At 42.0% G+C, this 20,920-nt stretch overlaps 1 protein-coding gene across 2 annotated transcripts; it reads left to right on the top strand.

Annotated features, from left to right (window-relative positions):
• The first annotated feature begins 240 nt into the window (after positions 1-240).
• LOC309512124 (uncharacterized protein) lies at positions 241-7,345 on the top strand. 2 transcript variants are annotated; one of them, XM_082187544.1, is made up of 6 exons: positions 241-519; positions 625-690; positions 784-855; positions 1,072-1,146; positions 1,241-1,447; positions 1,880-7,345. In XM_082187544.1, the coding sequence occupies exons 1-6, from the start codon at positions 501-503 to the stop codon at positions 2,410-2,412; spliced, it is 972 nt and encodes a 323-aa protein (XP_082043670.1). In that variant the 5' UTR covers positions 241-500; the 3' UTR covers positions 2,413-7,345. The 2 variants fall into 2 exon arrangements, with proteins under 2 accessions (XP_082043670.1, XP_082043671.1); XM_082187545.1 differs by having other exon boundaries at positions 242-519; positions 609-690.
• Positions 7,346-20,920: the final 13,575 nt, after the last annotated feature.

Below are 20,920 nucleotides of genomic sequence, written 5' to 3'. Positions count from 1 at the left end.
TAGTGTCACTAGTGATTGACAGGGGAATCCATGTGTCAAGAAAACAGGGACTCTGATTTACAGTGTCAAGCTAGCTGAGATTTGCGTCCTGATTGACATGTGACCGCGATGTCACATGTCCACCCGTGATGATGTCCGGTTGGGAGGCTATTTTAAAAGACAAAAACAGATCAAACAGACGTGTCTCTGATTTACAGTGCCAAACTATCTGACCATTTGTCCTGGCTCCTTCCAGTCTGATGGGGATAAACTGTTTGTCTGGAGAGGATGCGGGATGTGTGAGCGCTATTATCTGTGGTGTTAGGTGTGTATGTAAATGGCGTTGTAAGGGAACAGCCTACATTTAACACTTTTGACCATCCATGTGGCCTGTATAAAAATGGGTTCACTTCATCAGTAATCTAAGCAAGCAGTTCGCGTCTGCATCTCTGTGCGTTCTCAAACTACTATTTTCCACGCTGCATTTCGTTATTGGAAACGTGTGCGTAGGTCACAAGAAGATGGACGCCGGTCTTAACAGTAAGTGTTTTTTTTTTTTTTATTATTTAGTAATATTGTTAAGAAACTTTATTTATACGAGTCACTGTTCTATTGCGTTACTTAAACAGGTTCTCTGCGCTTCAGGTGATGTGACTGATATGAGTCTTTTCGATATCGTTGAGGAGCTTAATTTCCTGAATCAAGCGAGTGGTACGTAATAATTACGTTTTATGTTTAAATGTTGCTATTGTTTGTATGTTTGTATGTGTGTGCGTGTGATGCATAATCGTTTTTATAAACCAGGAGGAGATCCGAATCGGAGGTCTAGCACTGTACAGCCGCCATCGCGAGAGAGCGCGGAAGTCCTTGTGCATCGTAAGTGTTTGTGTATTCTGCTTCCTAAAACTGAACCGTATGCATTGTGTGTGTGTGTGTGTGTGTGTGTGTGTGTGTGTGTGTGTGTGTGTGTGTGTGTGTGTGTGTGTGTGTGCGCGTGTGTGAACACATATGCTTCAGATATTGTATTGTGCGTAAGAAAAAAATATCGTATCTTCTTTGTATCTCACTCTCTCTCTCTATCTTATTTACCAGCCCGACCGAAACGGGAAACTGTCGCAGCATTAGTACATGCACCCCCGCGAGACAATGTGTGCATTCCACCAATCAGTAAGTGTTGGTATTTCGACATTATCGACCAGTATAATATTTGCTATTACGGCCTGATGATTTTAGTTTAAAACTACCTTATGTGTATTTCCAGAAGGTTTATCAAACATTGTGAACCGTATTGATGCGTCTGAATCCACTAATGCTACGGAGAAGACTAGTTCGCGTGGAATAGAAGCAAAACCGAAAAACAGACTCAAGCGTAAAGCTGCTGTGGACATCGCACCAAAAGCAAAAGTACCAGCTGATTTCAAACCACTGACATCATCCCGGAAGAAGCCAAGACGATCTGCTGCTAAAAGTATGTGATCAAACAAAGCTGTTGGATTGATTTCTATTTATACTAAATCAGATGCAAATAATGTAGCAGAGTATGATAATGTTTTTATTTGGATGTAATAGAGAGAGAGTCCCGTGTATGTGTGTGTGTGTGTGTGTGTGTGTGTGTGGATGTGCGCGCTAACATTGCGTTACTTTAAACTGTTGTTGACATGCATGTTGTTTAAAAAAAAAAAAAACGTGAACTTGCATATCTCTTAGAGTATACTTTTAGCCTATCTTTTTAACTTACTGTGGTGGAGAACAATGTCTAAAAGTGTAGACATCTCTTCTCAAACACCTTTATAAATAGGCATGTTGAAAAAAAAAAAAATATATATATATATATATATATATCATCTTTTAATGCATAAAATATACTATTTTTATTTTATCCCATCTTTTTTCTCAACAGATGTGGTCGTGGATGACAATGCAGTCCCCGATATAAATGACGTTCAGAGCTGGAGTGATGGTCTGATAGAATCGTGGGACGACTGTGTATTTACACCCGAACCCGAAACACAGCGACGTGTTCCATCCAGCGAGACCGTAGTGGCTGTGGAAGAATCCGACCATGAACAGCTGCCTTCAAATCAGGAGGCTTTCAGACGGGAATCACAACCCAAAATAGACATTCAACACATATTCGGACTGATACAGGAGGCTGTCAACACCACATTGAACAACATCGAGGTACGATTAAACAAAACCCTTAACGAACGCCTTAATGGTTTTGAGAGACGCTTAGATGCTTATGAGAAAAAGCATGATGTTTGTGAATGTTCTACGAAAGCAGTGCTACAACAGCAGGGTATTTGGATTAAACAAGTCTTAGCAGAGCAACGATTGCATAGGGGTGACAACCAAAAAGAAGCCCAAGGTCAAAGTCTGATGGTGGATCTGTTAAAACAGGTTGTGTTCATGCTTAAAAAGAATCACCGATGAGTTGTGATTAGTTGCGTATTATTTTAATTTTATTTTTGTGTGTTTTACTTTTTTTCTTTTACACAATGTGTTTTTTCTTTTACCGTGTGTAATTTCAGACTGGTTGTGTAGCTGTTGATTAGGTAGTTTTTCTTTCTTTCTTTTTTCACTGGTTTTATTTTCTGTAGTTTCAAGTGTACAACCTACCTATTGTTTAAATAAAAAACAAAACAAAATTGTTTTAAAATGGCCAAACGTTGTCGGGAGTCAGATGATTTTGATCAGGATCGGGTAGCGAGGTTTAGACGAGATGATGGTAGTGTGGTACCCCTTGATCAGTGCAATAACACAGAAACATTGCGTTATTTAATACAGACAATGGAGGAAATTAATAGGCCTAAGTCTACAAAAGACACTTTGGTAGAATTATTAACCATTATGAGCTCGATGTCAGATGAAGATCCAGAACTAAATTCTGATTTTGAACATTTAGTGAATACACTGCAGTCAGGAGAGGTGTCTGAACCTACTCCAGAACCAAATTCTGATTTTGAACATTTTGTAACACCCCAGCAGTCAGGAGAGGTATCTGAACCTACTCCAGAACCAAATTCTGATTTTGAACATTTTGTAACCCCCCAGCAGTCAGGAGTGGTATCTGAACCTACTCCAGAACCAAATTCTGATTTTGAACATTTTGTAACTCCCCAGCAGTCAGGAGGAGGGATGTGTACACAGTCACAACCCACACTCAACCCCGATGCACCCAACATGGGTCTCACACGTGGCGATATAGAATCACTTGTAAGAGAGGGCGGTGATGTGAGTGGGTACACTGTACTGCCACGAACTAGGTTCAATGGTCTGGAAATCCACAGGCTTATAAATCTGCGGGAGATATCTTCTACAGATTTAGCAGCCTACACCATGTTTTTACATGACACACTTTCTGAAATAGTGGCGTTTTCCAGACTGTTAGGTGGAGATGGTAGTTTAATCAGCATCACCTTGAGGGGTCCGAGTTTGACATCAGATGTTAGTACACTTTTGTCAGGTGGCAATGGTTACAGTGTAGATCTATTTATAAACGAGCTTGAAAAAATAATGCAGAGCAACTCTGATGTACAGTTTGATGAGAGATTGAATTTAAGAGTGTCGATAGCAAGAGGTAAACATGGCGGTGCTTATCGAAAGTTACGTGACCATGCGCACAACGAAGTGATTGGCAAAAACAGACTTAATCTGTTCTGCCCCACGAACGTCTCAAACAATCTTTGTTTTGCAATCTGCCTGGCACATTTCCTAAACCCTCAGAAACCGCACGCAGAGCTAGAGTCTGTAGCAACTTCAATGCAGAAGTCAGCTGGATATGCTGATCAACACAAGATAGCATTTAATGACATCAGACAGTTTGAACGCATTCTCAATGTTAAAATAGTTGTCTTCTATCGGTCTGATACGGGTGTTTTGGAGAAGTATACAAACACGGACGATCCGCATGCTAAAACAGTGTTTTTGTACCTGCATGACAATCATTATTTTATGATTAAAAACCTACGCGCATTTATTGGGACACCATATGTGTGTGAGTTTTGCTACCAAGGATTCACATGTAGGAGAGATCACAGATGTCGGTACGTCTGTGATGTCTGTAATGATCCAGAATGTCATAAACAACCCAAAAAGCCAAAACATTGCAACGACTGTCTGCGCTACTGTAAGTCTGACTACTGTTTTGAGATGCATAAAAAACCACCTCAAGGTATGCAATACGCGCAGTGTGATGTCACCAAATATTGCGGAAAATGTAATAGACGTTACCATGTCAGCGGCACTAAACCCAGACCTCATAAATGCCCTGCAGATCGTTGTGTGCACTGTGGTGAGAGTTTGGTTACCGATGGTGTGCATCAATGTTTTATCCAGCCGGTTAAGGCAGAGATGCCAAACGATCGTTACATTTTCTACGATTTTGAGACCCGTTATGAAAACGGAAGGCACATCGCCAATTTCGTATGCGCTATTACGTTTGCTGGAGAAGAATTCGTGGCCGAAGGACCAGATTGTGTGGATCGCCTCGTTAAAAAATTCAGACAGCCTCGTTACAGTAATTACACATGGATTGCGCATAACGCGGCAGGGTTTGATAATTTCATCCTTTTGGAATACTTTACTAAGAAGGGGTTTGCCCCTAAAATTACGATGCAAGGCTGTCGTCTAATCTTAATGTATGACGCTGCATTCAAACAGCGGTTTATTGATTCATACTCCTTCATACCCATGCGGCTGGCCAAGACACCTGCTGCATTTAATCTGACTAACACTGAGAAGGGGTATTTCCCGCATCACTTTAACCGTGTTGAAAATGACAACTACATAGGTCCGTACCCTGACAAGGAATTTTACGGGTACGCGACAATGTCGAGCCAAGACAGAGAGGCGTTTGATAACTGGTACAGTACCATTTCAGACAAAATGTTCGATTTTAAAAAAGAACTGACGATTTATGGTAAAAACGACGTTGTTCTGCTGAGGGACGTATGTATGAAGTATCGCGATGAATTCATTCTGTGTACAGGCCTTGATCCGTTTAATTACACTACATTGGCAGCCACATGTATGGCTACGTATAAGACACACTTCATCCCTAAAGACACAATAGCGCTAACACGCAACTGTGCGTACATCAACCAGAACAAGACGTATTCAAACATTTCAATTGAATGGCTTGAATATATCCGAACAACACAGTCCATAGATGTTCAACATGCTCTAAACCGTGGTGAGGTGTCATTTGGAAAATACTATGTGGATGGTTTTTATGGCGAGGGTACCGTGAAAAAAGCATTCGAATTTCTTGGGTGTTTTTTTCATGGTTGCGAACGTTGTCATAACCCTAATGATCTCAATCCGTTATCAAAAGTACCTTATGGTATTCTGAAAAGACAATGTGATGACAAGCTTGAAATTTTGGAGCGTGCGTACGGTCTTCAGGTTGAGGTGGTTTGGGAGTGTGATTGGGTCCGTGCTAAACAGACCGACGTAGCAGTGATGGACTTCATGGCTACTTACAATCACCCTGAAAGATTGAAACCACGTGAAGCTTTATTCGGGGGTCGAACTAATGCGTTAAAACTGTACCACAAAGTCGCGGAGGGCGAGCGTATTAAGTATGTAGATTTTACTTCTCTCTATCCCTACTGCCAGGCGCGAAAATGCTACCCAATTGGTCACCCTGAAATAATATACAAGGATTTTCAAAACCTTGAAGATTATTATGGCCTCGTCAAGGCTACGGTCCTTCCGCCGCGGAAGCTGCTTCATCCTGTATTGCCTTATAGGACTGGGGGCAAGTTAATGTTTCCACTTTGTAGGTCCTGTGCTGAACAACAAAACCAGACACATCCGTGTGTACACACAGATGAGGAAAGGGCTATTCACGGTTGTTGGGTTAGCATCGAGCTGTTAAAAGCAATTGAGAAGGGTTATGAAGTGACAAAAATCGATGAGGTCTGGCATTTCCCCCAACGATCTGAAACATTGTTTTGTGATTATGTTAAAACATTTTTACAGTTCAAACAGGAGAGTTCAGGTTTTCCAAAAGATGTTGTGACAGACGACGACAAAGAATCTTATGTTAGAGATTACTTTGAGAAAGAAGGGATTAAGCTGAATCTGGACAAGATTGAGTTTAATGCCGCACGCAGATCCATTATGAAACTCGTTCTTAATTCATTGTGGGGCCGGTTCTCTATGCGCGAACAGCTACCGACAACTGAAATACTTACAGACCCTGAACAGTTTGCCCGACACATTTTTGGCGTTGAGTATGACGTCAAGCATTTCTCATTTGTGTCAGACACCGTTGCGGTCGTTCAGTGGTCTTACGCAGATGGGAAAGGAGCTCAGACTCGTGACATTAATGTGTTTCTCGGGGCTTTTACGACAGCGCACGCACGGTTGGAACTTTATGATCTTATGGACAGGTTGGGGGACAGACTGATTTATTGCGATACCGATAGCGTTGTGTACATATCTAAAGACGGTGAATACGAACCCCCACTAGGCCCATACCTTGGCGACCTTACTGATGAAGTCGGGGGCGAAGACCACATTGTTGAATTCTCTTCAAGTGGCCCTAAGAGTTACGGGTATCGTACTGCCAAGGGTAAGGTGTGTATGAAGGCCAAAGGCATCACTCTGAATGCAGTAAACTCTGAGGCCATCAGGCTAGACTCGTTAATAGGGCTTGTTGATCAGTATGTGAGGGGGCGGGGCGACAGAGATTATATTCTTGCACACACCGACAGTATAGTGAGGAACAAAAAGCAGTTCACATTGCACAACAAGTCAGTTGTGAAAAAATTCCAAGTTGTGTACAATAAGCGTGTTTTGCTACCTGACCTTACCACATTACCATATGGCTACTGACAACGTTTTTGGTCATCGAGGGGTGTTAGACGCAGATGGTTTCGATTTCAGAATGCAACACCCTTTTTCCTGTGTGTTAAGTGGGCCTTCTAACTCAGGAAAAACATTTTTTGTAAAAATGTTGTTGGAAAATGCTAAAAGTGTAATTTCTAAAAATGTTGAAAACATTGTATACATTTATAATTGTTGGCAGTCTTTATATGACGAATTGTTGAAACTGTATGATATTAAATTTATTGAAGGTATCCCCCAGACTCTGAATGACGATCGTTTGTTTCCACCCGACAAGAATAATTTTGTGATTTTAGATGATGTTATGGATGATGCTAGTAACAATTCTGAAATCCAACGTTTATTCACGATGTATGTGCACCACAAAAACCTGAGTGCCTTGTATATTGTACAAAACTTATTTTCTCAAGGTAAATCCAGCAGGACCATCAGTTTGAACACCAATTATCTAGTGCTGTTCAAAAACCCCAGAGACAATACACAAATCAATGTATTAGCACGCCAGATGTATCCCAGAAACACCAAATTTTTTATGGAGTGTTATGAAAATGCGACCAGCATGCCTTTCGGGTACCTTTTGATTGACTTTAAAGCAAAAACACCAGAGCAGTACCGTCTCAGAACTGACATTCTGTCACAATATCCAGTTGTGTACGTTCAGAAAAGGTTTTGCAGAAGAGATTTTAAAGAATATTCCACAGAGGAGTGTGAAAAATGTCCGTTACATTTTAGATAAAATGTCTAAAACAAAAGATATTACATCGTGGACTGAGTCGGGAGAGTTTGTGTTTAAAGGCAGAACAATACCTGGTTCACACATGCTTGACTTAATTAAAAGCGTAACGGCTCCACAGAAGATTGCTGAAGAGAGGAGACCTGGTGGGTGGGACGAGTTTCTGGAGGCTTTTGCTAGTTTAAATTTGCCACACTCTGTGGTACCAAACCACTATGTCAGACATGCAATTAACTCTTTCAAAACCAAATCGACCCCAACTGTAACCGATTTACCTAGGAAGAGTAAAAAACGCAAATTGCGTGCGAGCACACCGATACATTCAAGACAACCAGAAGACCTCATATCACCCAGTCTAGACCAGAGTCAATGGTTAAGTTTTTAATCCCCCAGTTTGTGTGTAGCCTGTTGTTGTTGTTGTTGTTGTTGTTTTTGAGAACTTATGACATGTATTGTTGAATATGATGTGTGTGTTTAATAAAAAGAGTTTAAAGAAAGAAATATTTGTTCTTAAGTTGTTTTATTTAAAAATATTAAGCATGATACATGTACATTTCACCCAATTGCACACACTGAATACATTTAAAAACATTTTCATTACATGGAACATGTTTGAGTTTTTTCACAAATGTTGACACCATTTTATCATTTTTAATTAAATCATTGGTATACAATTTCAACACATAATCATAATCAAACCCCTTTGACATGTGGTAGAGAAAGAACACGCAGTGTTGACCACATGTGTCTGATGAAAAATCTTGGACTTGCACAGTGGAATGTTGTACTTCACTAGAATTGAGATTTAAAAAGTCTTTGATAACGGGGTGAAAACCTTGGTAATCAGGTTTATTACCAAAACTATCGAAAAAACAACCTACGCTGTCATCGTTTATGTAGATGGCCAACCAGTGTTGACCTGGGAGTCCTGATGGATCTGTATTGATTAAAACCATTGATGGTAATCTTCTTAAAGGGGTTTTCGGTAGATAGTCACATGGTAGTACTCCAAGAAAATAAGTATTGCACGAAATCTTATCCATGACACTCGTAAGCTGTACGGTGTTCATTTTAACACGTTAATAGTAATCAACAAGGACCTGTCGACGATTTGACACTTCAATTATGCTGTCAAATAAAGCATAAACAATTAAGTTAACAGTCTGTGGTAGTGGCTGTCTAAAACGGGCTTCTAGTCTGATATTGCCGCTTTTGATAAGCGATACATGCTGGCCACACTCCTCGTCTGGTGTAAAATTGAACGCGTAGAGTGTATAGCCATGCAGAAAATCCTCCCTATCGATACTCAGAGCCTGGTTTTTAAGATGCTTTCCAGAGGCCAGCGCTAACTGGTAAAACTCCCGCACTGCAGAACCATTTTCATATTCAGGCTGCAGAGGCTTCGAGGGATACTGTTGACCATCCAGATAAATGGCTAAAAATTCTAAATCGTAGTTTTTAAATGCAAAAGGGTTTTTATTATAGGCCCCGACAAATGCATCATTATCAACCATCGCTAGAACCAGAGATTTTGGTAAAGACCCTAAGAATAAGTTTTCTTGATTACAGACCCGTGATCCGGCTGGTATTGAGAAGTTTTTCAAACACACCCTATCGATGGGGTACTTGGCTGTGGTTGAGAGCAGGGCTTGCGCATGACCCAGTCTCACAGCTGGTGACACTGTCACTTTTTTCACAAATAGCGATGCTGTCTGGATGTTCAGTTTGTAGGCTATGTCATTGTTCCTCATCAGACAGAACTCATCTTTACCTCTAGTCATTCTAATTTTAAGGTCCAATCCATTGAGTAAAAGTTTATCTTGAAAGAAGATGTCACTGTGAACTGGTGCGAGTAGTTCGACCACGTTACTAGCATTGGTGAAGGCAGCTCTCTTTGTCAGACCGCTATTTTCCCCGGCAGGGTCCGTCACATCCATATGCCCCGCCTTGTCTTTGTAAAAGAGCCCCGCTGAGAAAAGTGTTTCAAGGGTGTCTTTACCATAATTAGTAAGACACTCTATCATACAGCGGTATGGATATGTGCTAGAACTCTGTGAAATGAGTCGATCTCCAAGCGATACGTCCACTTGTGAAAAAATAGTGGCTCCCGGATAGTTAATAAGCCCTACGGGGTCGCCGTCTCTAATTTCCGTTCCATCTGCATAAGTGATTTTGAGACGCATAAACAACAAAGTGTTGTTTAGATCCACGTAATCCTCGCCATTCCCCGCAATAAAAAATTCCAGAGGGGATGTGTCAGATATCGCTGATAATGGTGGTATTTCTATATAAGTGTTTTTTTCAATAGCGGTTTGTGTCAGTGGTACAGTAAACAGATCCAGTTCGGTTTTTAAACACTCTTCTGACATGTTGTGTAGTAACGCCATGATCTAAAATATTGTTTTAACAGAACTCCTTGATCTTTTTGAAGCAGTACGCTTAGCTGTCTCCTTGCGCTTGCGTTTTACAACTGATGTTTTCTTGGGGGGTTGTTTTGTTTTCTTCTGCTTCTGGCCACTCCTCCGCACCCCCGGTGGTCTAGGTACACTCTTGCGTGCCATCACCATTAACCCGGATCCGTCTTGAGTATCGTAATTGTTATTAAATGATCTCGATAACGTATTACTAACAACGTCACTTAGTATGTTTTTCGCTGCTGATTTAAGATGTGGCTTGGCTATGCTAAATCCACGTCTTAGTAATGGTATAGCCATTCTAAAGAGACCCCTAAAAAGTCCGCCCAAACCAGCGCCATACATAACTCCGCCTCCTGCATACCCCGGAAGTCCATTGCCTGCCTGATTCTGGTAATAGGCCACATAACGCATGGGATCAACATTGTGATTGTTGAAATATACCATTTTAATGAAAAATTTTTACTGGCCTAAAGTGTAGTTTAATGCACACTTTCCCGTAAGAAAATTGGACGTGCTGATTTTGATCGTCCTTCACTTCTATAGCAATATCTGCGATGACCGATTTGTTGATAGACGCGTAGTGCGGTTTGTCGTATCGGACACTGACTGTGTTATTGTTATCACCTGTTATTTGTACACACTCCAGGAGTGGTACGAAGGCATCACCTACTGACTGGTATCGGATGATATCTATGTATATATAAAGAGTATAGAAACCACCGTGTATGTCTGCCTGATGCAACGCATATGTTACAACATCCTTTTCAAAATTAGTTTTTCCAGGGTTTGTTTTTTGTCGCATAGAATCTCCTATCGGGATGCCTGGTTTCATCCCTAAAATAATGGCTAGTTTTCCATGGAAGGTTATTGAAATGTTAGGTTTTGCTTTCAGAAATACTTTGTTTTTTACAACATCGTAACCGAATGACCCATGAGGGGCTAGTAAATCATTTATCACACTAACTAGGGATGGGACCTTGTCGTAATAACCTGTTTTTATCGGTATGCGTAGTTTCGATAAGTCAGTCTTCTTCACATCTACATCACGACGTATGCTGTTAGTGTTTTTTCCGTCGTCGACAGTGGTGGGTTCGATGTTTATCTCAAAAATGGCATCTTTGGTGTTAAAGGTGTACCAACTTCTAGGATATTCAATTTGAACAAGGCCCACCTCCCATTCACCTTTTATATTTATAGGGGTAGCCAACCTTGTTCTATAATTAGAGATTGTATTATCAGGGTATACAGACAGTGAAGCATTGCATGGTAGTGTGACATAAAAACCACCCTCTGCCATGTCTGTTTTTTATACAACTGCAGACAGTCTGTGCTTGTCCTTTGTTTTTATGGCATCTGTACGTCGACTAATTCTTTCTGATCGACCCATGATGCAAATTTTGCAGGCCATCCGAGCCACTGTACCAGTACTAATGTTTTGCGACCCTTCGTCTTCTTATCCAAAATCTTTTCAACTTTAAATGTTTTGTTTTTACTGACAAATATTTTTTGCAATTCTTCAGCATAAAAAACACCGTTGATAACATCCCCATCATAATCACTCAATCTGTAAACAGGAGGGTCTCGTGGAATACACGCTGATACAGTAAAATACTCTTGTGTGTAGTTTTCCTCATACCCTTTTGCAAACGGGCCTCTGACTTTAGAAATTCTAACCACGTCACCAATCTTGTATTTAAACAAGGGGTTAACATTGCGAGGTTTGGTATCTCCATATAGGTTATGTAGCACCACAGATTCGTTTTCTTTTCCCACATCAATCGGTCTCATCTTGATGCTTCTGTGATAGCTCACATTGTATCCTTGTGTAATGTCTTGAAGTATGTCGATGTAACGTTTGGAGTTGATAGCTGTTAAATATCTCCACATTCTTCCTTTTAAGGTTCTATTAAACCGCTCGATAACACACGCCTTTAATTCGGTGTCTGTTGCAAAATGGTTAATATTGTACTTTTTTGTCACTTTTTGAAAGTGTTTGTTAAAAAACTCCTTTCCTTTATCTGTCTGTAATTTCTGTGGTACACGACCTTCTTTCAGTATGGATTCAAAAGCTTTAGAGACCTCTACGCCACTCTTGTTTTTTAATGCACGGGTCCATGCGTACTTACTAAACAAATCGATACATGTCAACAGAAAGTGGCTGTTGTCATTTACCATGGCATATGCTGACATATCTACTAGATCGGCTTGGAACTGCATATCAATACCATAGACAAAAACCCGATTCCTTTTATATTTTAGTGGTGCACTTCTGTGTAGTGTATATGCATCCTCGCCAGCGAGCCAGTCTGAAACTTCTTTATCGGTTAAACGAACACCCGTCTTTTTTAAAACAGCTTCTTTTAAACGTTTTTTACCCCCTAAAGAACCTGGGTTAGAAGGTGTGTAGTAAATCTTTTTCATTTCTTCTGACATATTGACACTTCACGCTCCACAAAAGAATAACACAGGTGGTTTAAGTGTTTCAGGTTTTATTTCTTAAACATTAAAAGGATACAAAAGGTATCATACAGCATCAATGTAGTGTAGAAATTTTATACACATCACAATGTTTTTCTCAAGAATGTAATCAACCAATGTTTCAACAATTTCACATACATCAGTCTGATTGTTTCTTGTCAAAATGTCTACACATACATCCGATACATATGTACACAAACACAACATATCAGCTATTCTAATAAAGCTACCACATTCAGTCATCAGGTCTAAAACTTTTCTGATGGTTACACAAACTGGATCACCAGTATTAACGCATAATCGCATCATATCTGACCATTCATTTGACACATTTCTTACAACAGACATTTGTTTCTTAAAGTTTGTAAAACGTTTGGCATCAACACCACATCTGTTTACAGTAACCGATACATTGGTACATTCATTAATGTAGTTGTACAACAAGGTGGTCATCTCACATCTAATACGTTGTTTAAGTAGACACTTGGCCAGTCCAGTTGCAAAACATGTGTTCCCCATGCTGTTATCACAAACAGTCAACTTGGACAATACCTTTCCAGCTGTCCACAGCGTCATAGACAATTTGTTCACTGCTGCCGTCCACAACTTTCTCTCTGACTTCGCGAAGCTTCTCCACAATGAAAACCTCGTCACGCAGTTCGTGTAAAATAGCATCCACCGACCCCTGAATCCTCTGGGGGTGAACCCTTAAACCACAACGGCTCAATGCTTGAGCAACGATGTGCTTAAGGTCTGGTCTCACCAGATTACGTGTCAGTTCCTCAAAGTAGGTGTCAAAGAAATAGGGGTCCGGTTCAAACAAGCAGGAATGTCTAATCTGACTGGGATGATCCACTTCACACCCCAAACAGATTTCTTTCAGTTTTTTGTTGATGATGTGTTCCAGAAGGACCACAACAGTTGCTTTTATGATTTTGAACCCATCAGAACGGATACAACTGTCTGTGTCGTCAATTCCTGCTAAGGCCGCAGCTCCAGCTATTGCACCGGTGTTCCCGTATGGAGTTGTAAGGAAGGTCAGGTTGTGATATCCTAGATCCATGCAAAACTTATCCAACCAACTGTTGTCATAGGTTTGTGGGTGGTGCTCCAGCGGTGTGGCATTGTCATCAGGCATCGCTGGGATAGTCTCGGGGGTGTTGCTGTAGCAGTAGACAGGTGTAGATCCTTGAGACATGGTGAATGAATGTTACGATTGTACCGATCCGAACGTGTTTTTAATGACTGTAATATGTGGGTGGGGTTAAGAGGTGGTCTTCGGGGTTGGTAACGCCCTTCTCAGGGTGAAACAATTGCATCTTTACAGAACTGTAACGATCATACATGTCACACCATCTAAACATCTTGTCTATGCTTGTAAATATATGGTCAAGCATACGAACATCCTTCCACTGAAACAGAAATTTCATGTCGTAGCACGTGTGATGCTCAGATTCTCGAATAGGCAACGCACACACGTCGAGCTTTGTCTTGTCGTTGCAGCAAAAAATATAAACGCAGTCATCTGCTAGCTTTTTACTATGGTCCCCGACCACACGAAATCTTGTGTTAGGAGTTAAGCCATCCCACTCGGCGACATATAATGGATCATCACCACAGTCGTTCAAATCTCTCCAAACGTAGTTGAAAAACAGAAACCAGTCTTTGTCTTGAAAAATCAGACATGGAGTAGCCCATGTAAATTCGTCTCCAACATCAGCCGTGTAGAGTTTCACAATACGCAGCACCTTGTCAAACGCATATCTCAGTACACGTTTACCAGACATTGAGAAATCACATTTCACATTAGCTAGGTCTTCATGTAGAAACTTTGTCAAGCTAACATTTTGCTTTTTCCTTGGTGCAAAAGTTAGTTCCTCTCTCATTTCAACAGGTCCTCTTGTCGGCGAAATACACATAACCTTTCTAGGGGTTTTAGGAGTTCCCGGAGCAGCCATTGTAACAGGAAAAGTTGCAGAAAGTCTTCTGTGTCTAACAGCGCAACCCCTAACCTTATTTAATCCATGGTGTAGGTAGTGACGTAGGTGTCAGACCAGGGAGGACCATATCATAAAAACTTCATTGGCATATGGTAAGGTGCGAGTATTCACATGTCAATCAGGACGCAAATCTCAGCTAGCTTGACACTGTAAATCAGAGTCCCTGTTTTCTTGACACATGGATTCCCCTGTCAATCACTAGTGACACTAGGGTCATAAATCAATCAAAGGGTCATAAATCAACCCAAAAGTGACACAAAGTATATGTTAATACTACTTACATGCTTCAGTCAAAGCGACTAATTCAGCTGCCTGTGCAGAGTAATGACGTGGTAATTTGCCAGATTTTACCGTTTCAAATTCAGTCGTTACAGCATAGCCAACGTTATTTTGTCCTGTTTGTGGATCTTTCGACGCAGATCCATCCACAAACAGGATATTGTCACAGTTATCAAGCGGAACGTCCATCAAATCTGGACGCGGTGTGCACACCTGTTCAAGCGCTGATAGACAACAGTGATGTTCATCGCCGTCCTGCTCTGTGGGCAAAAGGGTGGCGGCGTTCAAAGTTGTGCATCTTTTAACAGTGATATTCGGCATATCCAACAAAATTGTGTGATACCTCAGCCATCGAGCTGTAGACAAATGTGACGTTCTCTGCTCCTGCAAAATCAAAGACACCGAATGTGGGACTTCTAAAGTCAGATCAGCATAGCCTACAAACTCTTTTGAGGCCATAACAGCCAATTCAGCCGCTGCCACTGCCCTCAGACAGTGTGGCAATCCTGCGGCTACAGGGTCGAGTTTTGTTGAAAAATAGCCTGCGGGTCTCAATCGGTCACCATGTGTTTGCAGGAGGACAGAAGTCATATAACCATTCTTTTCATCGACCATCTGTGTGAACCTACGGTCCACCACTGGGAGGCCCAGCGATGGAGCCGTACACAACTGTACTTTCATGTTATCAAACGCTGCTTCAGCCTCACTTGTCCAAACAAGTTTGTCACATGACTTCAGTCCTTTCCCTGTTGTGAGGGCTCGTAAAGGCTGTTCTAAAATGGCATAGTTGGGAATGAATGTACGACAGTAAGCACACATCCCCAAAAATGACAACAACTGCTTTTTTGTTACTGGCTTTGGCGCTTCTTTTATGCCCTGCACCCTCTTTTGTGACAGTGTTTTGCTGTTTTGTTTGATAACATGGCCCAGAAAAGTCACTTCCTGTTTCACAAACTGAAGCTTTGAAAGGCTGACCTTGTGGCCCCCCCTCTCAAGATGCTTGAGGAGAGTCACAGTGTCAGCCCTGCAAATAGACTCACTTTCTGAACAGATCAAAAGGTCATCAACATAAGAAAGTAATGCTGTTCCTTTTGTCACAGTCAGATTCTCAATACTTCTCCTCAGTGCCTCATTGAATAAAGTTGGACTTTCACAAAAACCCTGGCATAATCTCGTAAAAGTATAACCCCTTCCATTGAAATCAAACGCAAACCAAAACTGGCTTTTTTCATCGACCGGAACGCTAAAAAAAGCATTAGCCAAATCCACCACAGAAAAATACTTTGCATTTTTCTGGAATTTGAGTTAGGATCGTATATGGATTGGGCACTCGGGGTGCGCGCGCAATGACAGACGAATTCACCGCTTGGAGGTCCTGGACAAAACGCCATTCAATAGGCTGATTACGATCTCGTATCTTTTTCACAGGAAAAATTGGAGTTCTGACCGGTGAATCATCACAAGGCCTAATTACGCCCTCTTTCAATAAGGCATCAAACACCGGTTTTATACCCTCTATTGCTTCACGTTTCAGGGGATATTGTGCCTTACATGGTCTGAAATCAGATTTTGGTGTGATTACAACTGGCTCACACCCTTTTATCAGCCCCACATCATATTTGTTTTTTGCCCATAAGTTTGGTGATATTTGTGCCAAAGAAATATCAATTTCTGAAGCAGAAATATTCCCCTTTTCCTGTGCTGTCACATTTTTCCCAATAGCAGTCACATTTCTCAGGACCTCAACCTCAAAGTCACAGTTTGATTTAAATGCCCCCACACTTTCACTCTCTGCTGTCTGTGAATCAACTTTTACCCAGTCTGTGGCTGATAAACATTCTTTCACAAAAAGCCCCACATCTCTCCACTGCTGGCGTATGGCCTTCGACACAGATAAGTGGCATGCAGTGTTCTCTGTCATAAGATAACACTCTTTCTGACTCTTATTTAATACTGCAGACAGTGCACACACATTTTCTTTCCAGAAAATTGTCAAATTTCACACTTTCATTCTTCACAGAATTAAACCACATCTTTTCAAAGTCTAAATCTCGCTCTGTCACAACATGTGATGTACAATGCATTTTATCATTTGTCATAAACTCTGTGTTGACTGGGTTTGTTCGATTTTTAGCCAATTTCAAAATTTTCTCTGCCCAATCAACATTTATTATCTGCCACTCATATGCCCATTTCGGCTCAAATTTAGAACATGTAATTTGTGATGTTTCTTCAATGTTGATTCCATGTGAATTAGCACAGAGGGACAAATTTAATTTACACATTAAATCACGAGCCATTAGAGGTGCGGGACAGTGAGGAGACCACACGAACTCGTGGTTGAAAAAGCGACCGCTTTCTGTCTCGCACTCTAACGGCTCTGTTAACCGGTCAGAGATCAAATGGCCTGAAGCCGAGGTGCTTTCATACACTTTCCCGGTTAGCTTCGGAACACATGGTAAATCACATGGTCGTAAAGTTGACTGACAGGCTCCTGAATCGACCAAAAAATCAATAACTACCCCTTTGACTAGTAACGGATAAATTGGCATTTCAGAAAACCCTGTACTTTTGTACAATCTCATACGCTCGTCATTCACAACACTGCTCAAATCATCAGTCATAGCTTTGCTCAAAGTTTCATCAGGCACACAAAAGCATTTGCAAGCAGTTTCTTCATTGCAGATAGCAGAAAGAAAATCAGTGTATGTGTTTGTGTGTGCGTCGTGTGTGCGTGTGTTAGTAAAAATATTTTCACTTCCCTTTGCTGCAGCCAAAGACTGGCTTCCCAAAGCTGGACTCTCTCAGTCCCGCTCTCTCACCCTGTCGGTTCAATCTGACTTTGTGTTCGGGCACGCGCTGCTCCAGTGCCCGTCCTTCCTGCACACTCTACATTTTGTACAGTCTCGGTGTGTGTGTGCATTTGTCGAGCAAACATAACAGCTCCATCTTCCTCCAGCAGCTCTATTTCTCTGTCCTCTTCGGTTAGCAGGGTTTGGATGGGAAAACTCAGGTCTGTTGGGTTGCTATGATTGCTGTTGTTGCACAACCACCATTGTGAGTGGCTTTTTCTTTTCTTTCTTTTCCTCAGTGTCCTCTTCAACGTGAATAGCGTGTCGCAGTGTTGCACTCAAACGCCCGTCCTTCCACTCGACATAGCTGGACTTTGTCCCTCTTCGGGTTTCGGGTTTCATTCCTTGCAGGAAATAGCCCATCAAATGTTTCTCCCAAGTACCTGCTGTTGTTCCCCTGTCTGCTGGCTCAGTTAAGCCACTGTACTTTGCAAATGTCTCAAAAAGTCTGAAATAGTAATTTCTTACCGACTCATCTTTTTCCTGGACACAACATGTGATCTTTTCAGTGTCCACACGTGGAGGAAAAGCTGCGCCGATGGAATTGGAAAAGTTTTCCACTTCTTTCCGGTAGGGCTGTCATGGTCCCAGTCTGCATGCACTCTTCTGATATCTGCTTTTGCCAGCTTGCCAGCCACTCTGCCCCAATTCGCAGCGCCCATTCTCACAGTTAGCAATCGTTTCAGTTCCGGTGTGGTTGGGCTGAATTCTCTGCATACTGCAAGCAGTTCGCTGGCAAAACGCTCACCCGCGTCTTGCGGATCTGGCAGATGTGCCATAGCGTCTTTCATGTCCGTCATTGTCCATGCTCTGAACACTAGTATCGGTCCGTTTGTGCCCGCAACTTCAACCATCGGAGCCGTTACCCTTGCCGTTGTAAAACTGACCTTTTCTGGCTTGGCTTGTGATCTTGTCAACATTTGCTGTCCGCTTGGTCCCGGTCTTTCTTCATTCGGGGCGTACGGAACTATTTCTCCGGAAACTTCCCCCTTGTCTTCTTCGCTGCTTGTCGCGGCCCATGCTGAGGAGTCTGTCTCCCCCTGCTGTACTGGCGGTGTTGGTAGTTGTGCTTGAAGCTGTTCTGTTAATCTTTTTGCCACTCGTTCTGCGGCTTCTGCCCCCGCTCGCGCTGCTCTTGCTTCTGCCTCTGCCTGCGCTGCTCTTTGGGCTGCTAATGTCAATTCAATTTGTGCTCTTGCTTCAGCGAGTTGTCTTTCTTGGTCTGCCATTCGTTGTTCCATTTGTTGTCTGTCCCGTTCCAGTTCTTGTGCGGTTCTCAGGGGTGGTGGAGAGCGGTCCAGATCGAGGTCCAGTTTGAGAGCCGAGATCTCTGCCACGGAGTAGTGATTTGTGTTGTAGGCGGGCGGCGGAGCCGTTGCCCCCTCAGTCACATGTGGGGAAACACATACATTCGGTTCATTAGTAGTATTCTGTTCCAGTGGAACTGCTTTCACACATACAACATTCTCACCATTATATGCTAATTCTTTTTGTATTTGCTTTCGTTCTCGTCTGTCAGCTTCTTCCAACCAACACATTATAGTCTGTTTACAGTCCTTGCACACATGTTTAACACACACACAGCAACCCTTCTGTTTTCTTTCGTTCTTTTCTATTGATTCTTTTACGACATTAAGTCTTATATTACTCATGGTTCCCGCCTCGGGGAAATCGTGATATTTGATAAGTTTTTGTATGTCAATCATACATTTTCCCCCGTAATTATTTCTCATTTGACAGAAAATAGGTGTGTAAAAATGGTCTGATTTACTGTTAGATGACCCCATTTTGGCTGAATCTCCCTTCTGGATTTCACAATTTCGACACGTGTCTTACAGTATCTGTCAAACGTCTTCGACAGACCCGATTTTTTTTTCGTCACCCAAAATCGGTCGGGTTTCTGTAATTACGTTTTACTCAAAATCTTCCCATAAGCACTTTCTAGCGCTCTATTAATTCTGATTTGATGTGGCTCTTCCGTCCACTTGTGCAATTGATTTGATGTGGCTCTTCCGTCCACTTGTAAATCTTTCCTCAGGTTACAGAGATTTTGAGTAAAACTAACTAATCAGCAATTGTGATTATCTGAATCACCTGTGGCACTTCCGTCCACCTGTGGCACTTCCGTCCACCAACGAGCTAAGTGTGGTAGAAACCGATCCGAATCTGTCAGATCAATTTCTTCCCCAAACAATTGTGATTATCTGAATCACCTCTCGCTCGTACCAAAGCAAAACTCAGCCAAAATGGTTCACGTTCACTTACAATTATCAATTTACACTTAACATCAATAAAACAATTTTGCCGTTTCTTACCCAGAGATGCTTTTCTGTTTTCTGTAATTGCCACGGATTCTTTTTGATCTTTGTGGGATTTCTTCAACTGGTCCTGAATGCGGGTATTGGCTCTCTCTCCCTTAACCTGTTGAGTTTCTATCTCAAACCGTCGAGGTATGAGACGGCCGCCTGATGCTGCCGGGTTGCACTTCCGTCAAATCCGTTCTCAGGACCAGGAGAAGAAGAGTCCGCACAAGATCCGACACTTCTGACACCACTTGTAAGAGCAATTTTCAGAGATGAATAAAAACAGCATCAAAGGTGTAAGAAACTTTCAAGAGGCAAAACTGTTTTAAAGAGAAAAGGTTTATTCTTTGAGGATTCGTTCCACAGCCCGCAGCCACCCAGACTTGAAACAGAAAAACCTAGTGGACTCAATGAACATAGACATTTTATACAGGTTTCTGACATTCTTGACTCCTCCTTTCCCAGTTTCTGTAAATTTCCTTAAAGACATCTTATATCTCAAGCTGGTATGGACTGGTTTCTACCTGAATTTTCTATAACAGCGGTGAGCCGCGAGCGTGGTTTCATAGCCAGGCTCCTCCAGCTTCACCCACGCCCCGCCTCTTTGCCCATTTTCTGTTATCCGAGAGTGACGCAAGGTGACGCGAGGCCAAGATGGTGACGGCCAACTCCGCCCACTTTAGGCTTCAAACCCAGCTAGCAAAAATTGTGCGGGCCGAAAGCGGCCCGATTAAGGCTAAAACAATCGGCCAATCCTCGGCATGAATCTAGGTCCGATTGCTCTGCGAGCGCTCGGTTTTAACGCGGCCCGATTAAGGCTAAAGACACTCGGCCGAGCGCTCGGTTTTAACGCGGCCCGATTGCGGAAACCCGAGTGAGAGGACGTATAGCTCGCCTCCAATCCCGTTCCTTATTTGGGCTTATTTGAACTTTGATTTCCATTCATATCAGGTTAATACTAAAATTGCTTAGCAGCCGTTATTTATGCAAGATAAACAAAGTAAAACAGCACAAGGAAGACAGG

Source organism: Leuciscus leuciscus (genome assembly GCF_965113295.1).
Source record: "Leuciscus leuciscus genome assembly, chromosome: 13".
In the NCBI taxonomy this organism is placed as follows: domain Eukaryota; kingdom Metazoa; phylum Chordata; class Actinopteri; order Cypriniformes; family Leuciscidae; genus Leuciscus; species Leuciscus leuciscus.
The sequence above is the reverse complement of the archived record's forward strand: the minus strand, read 5'-3'. Positions and strand labels throughout refer to the sequence as shown.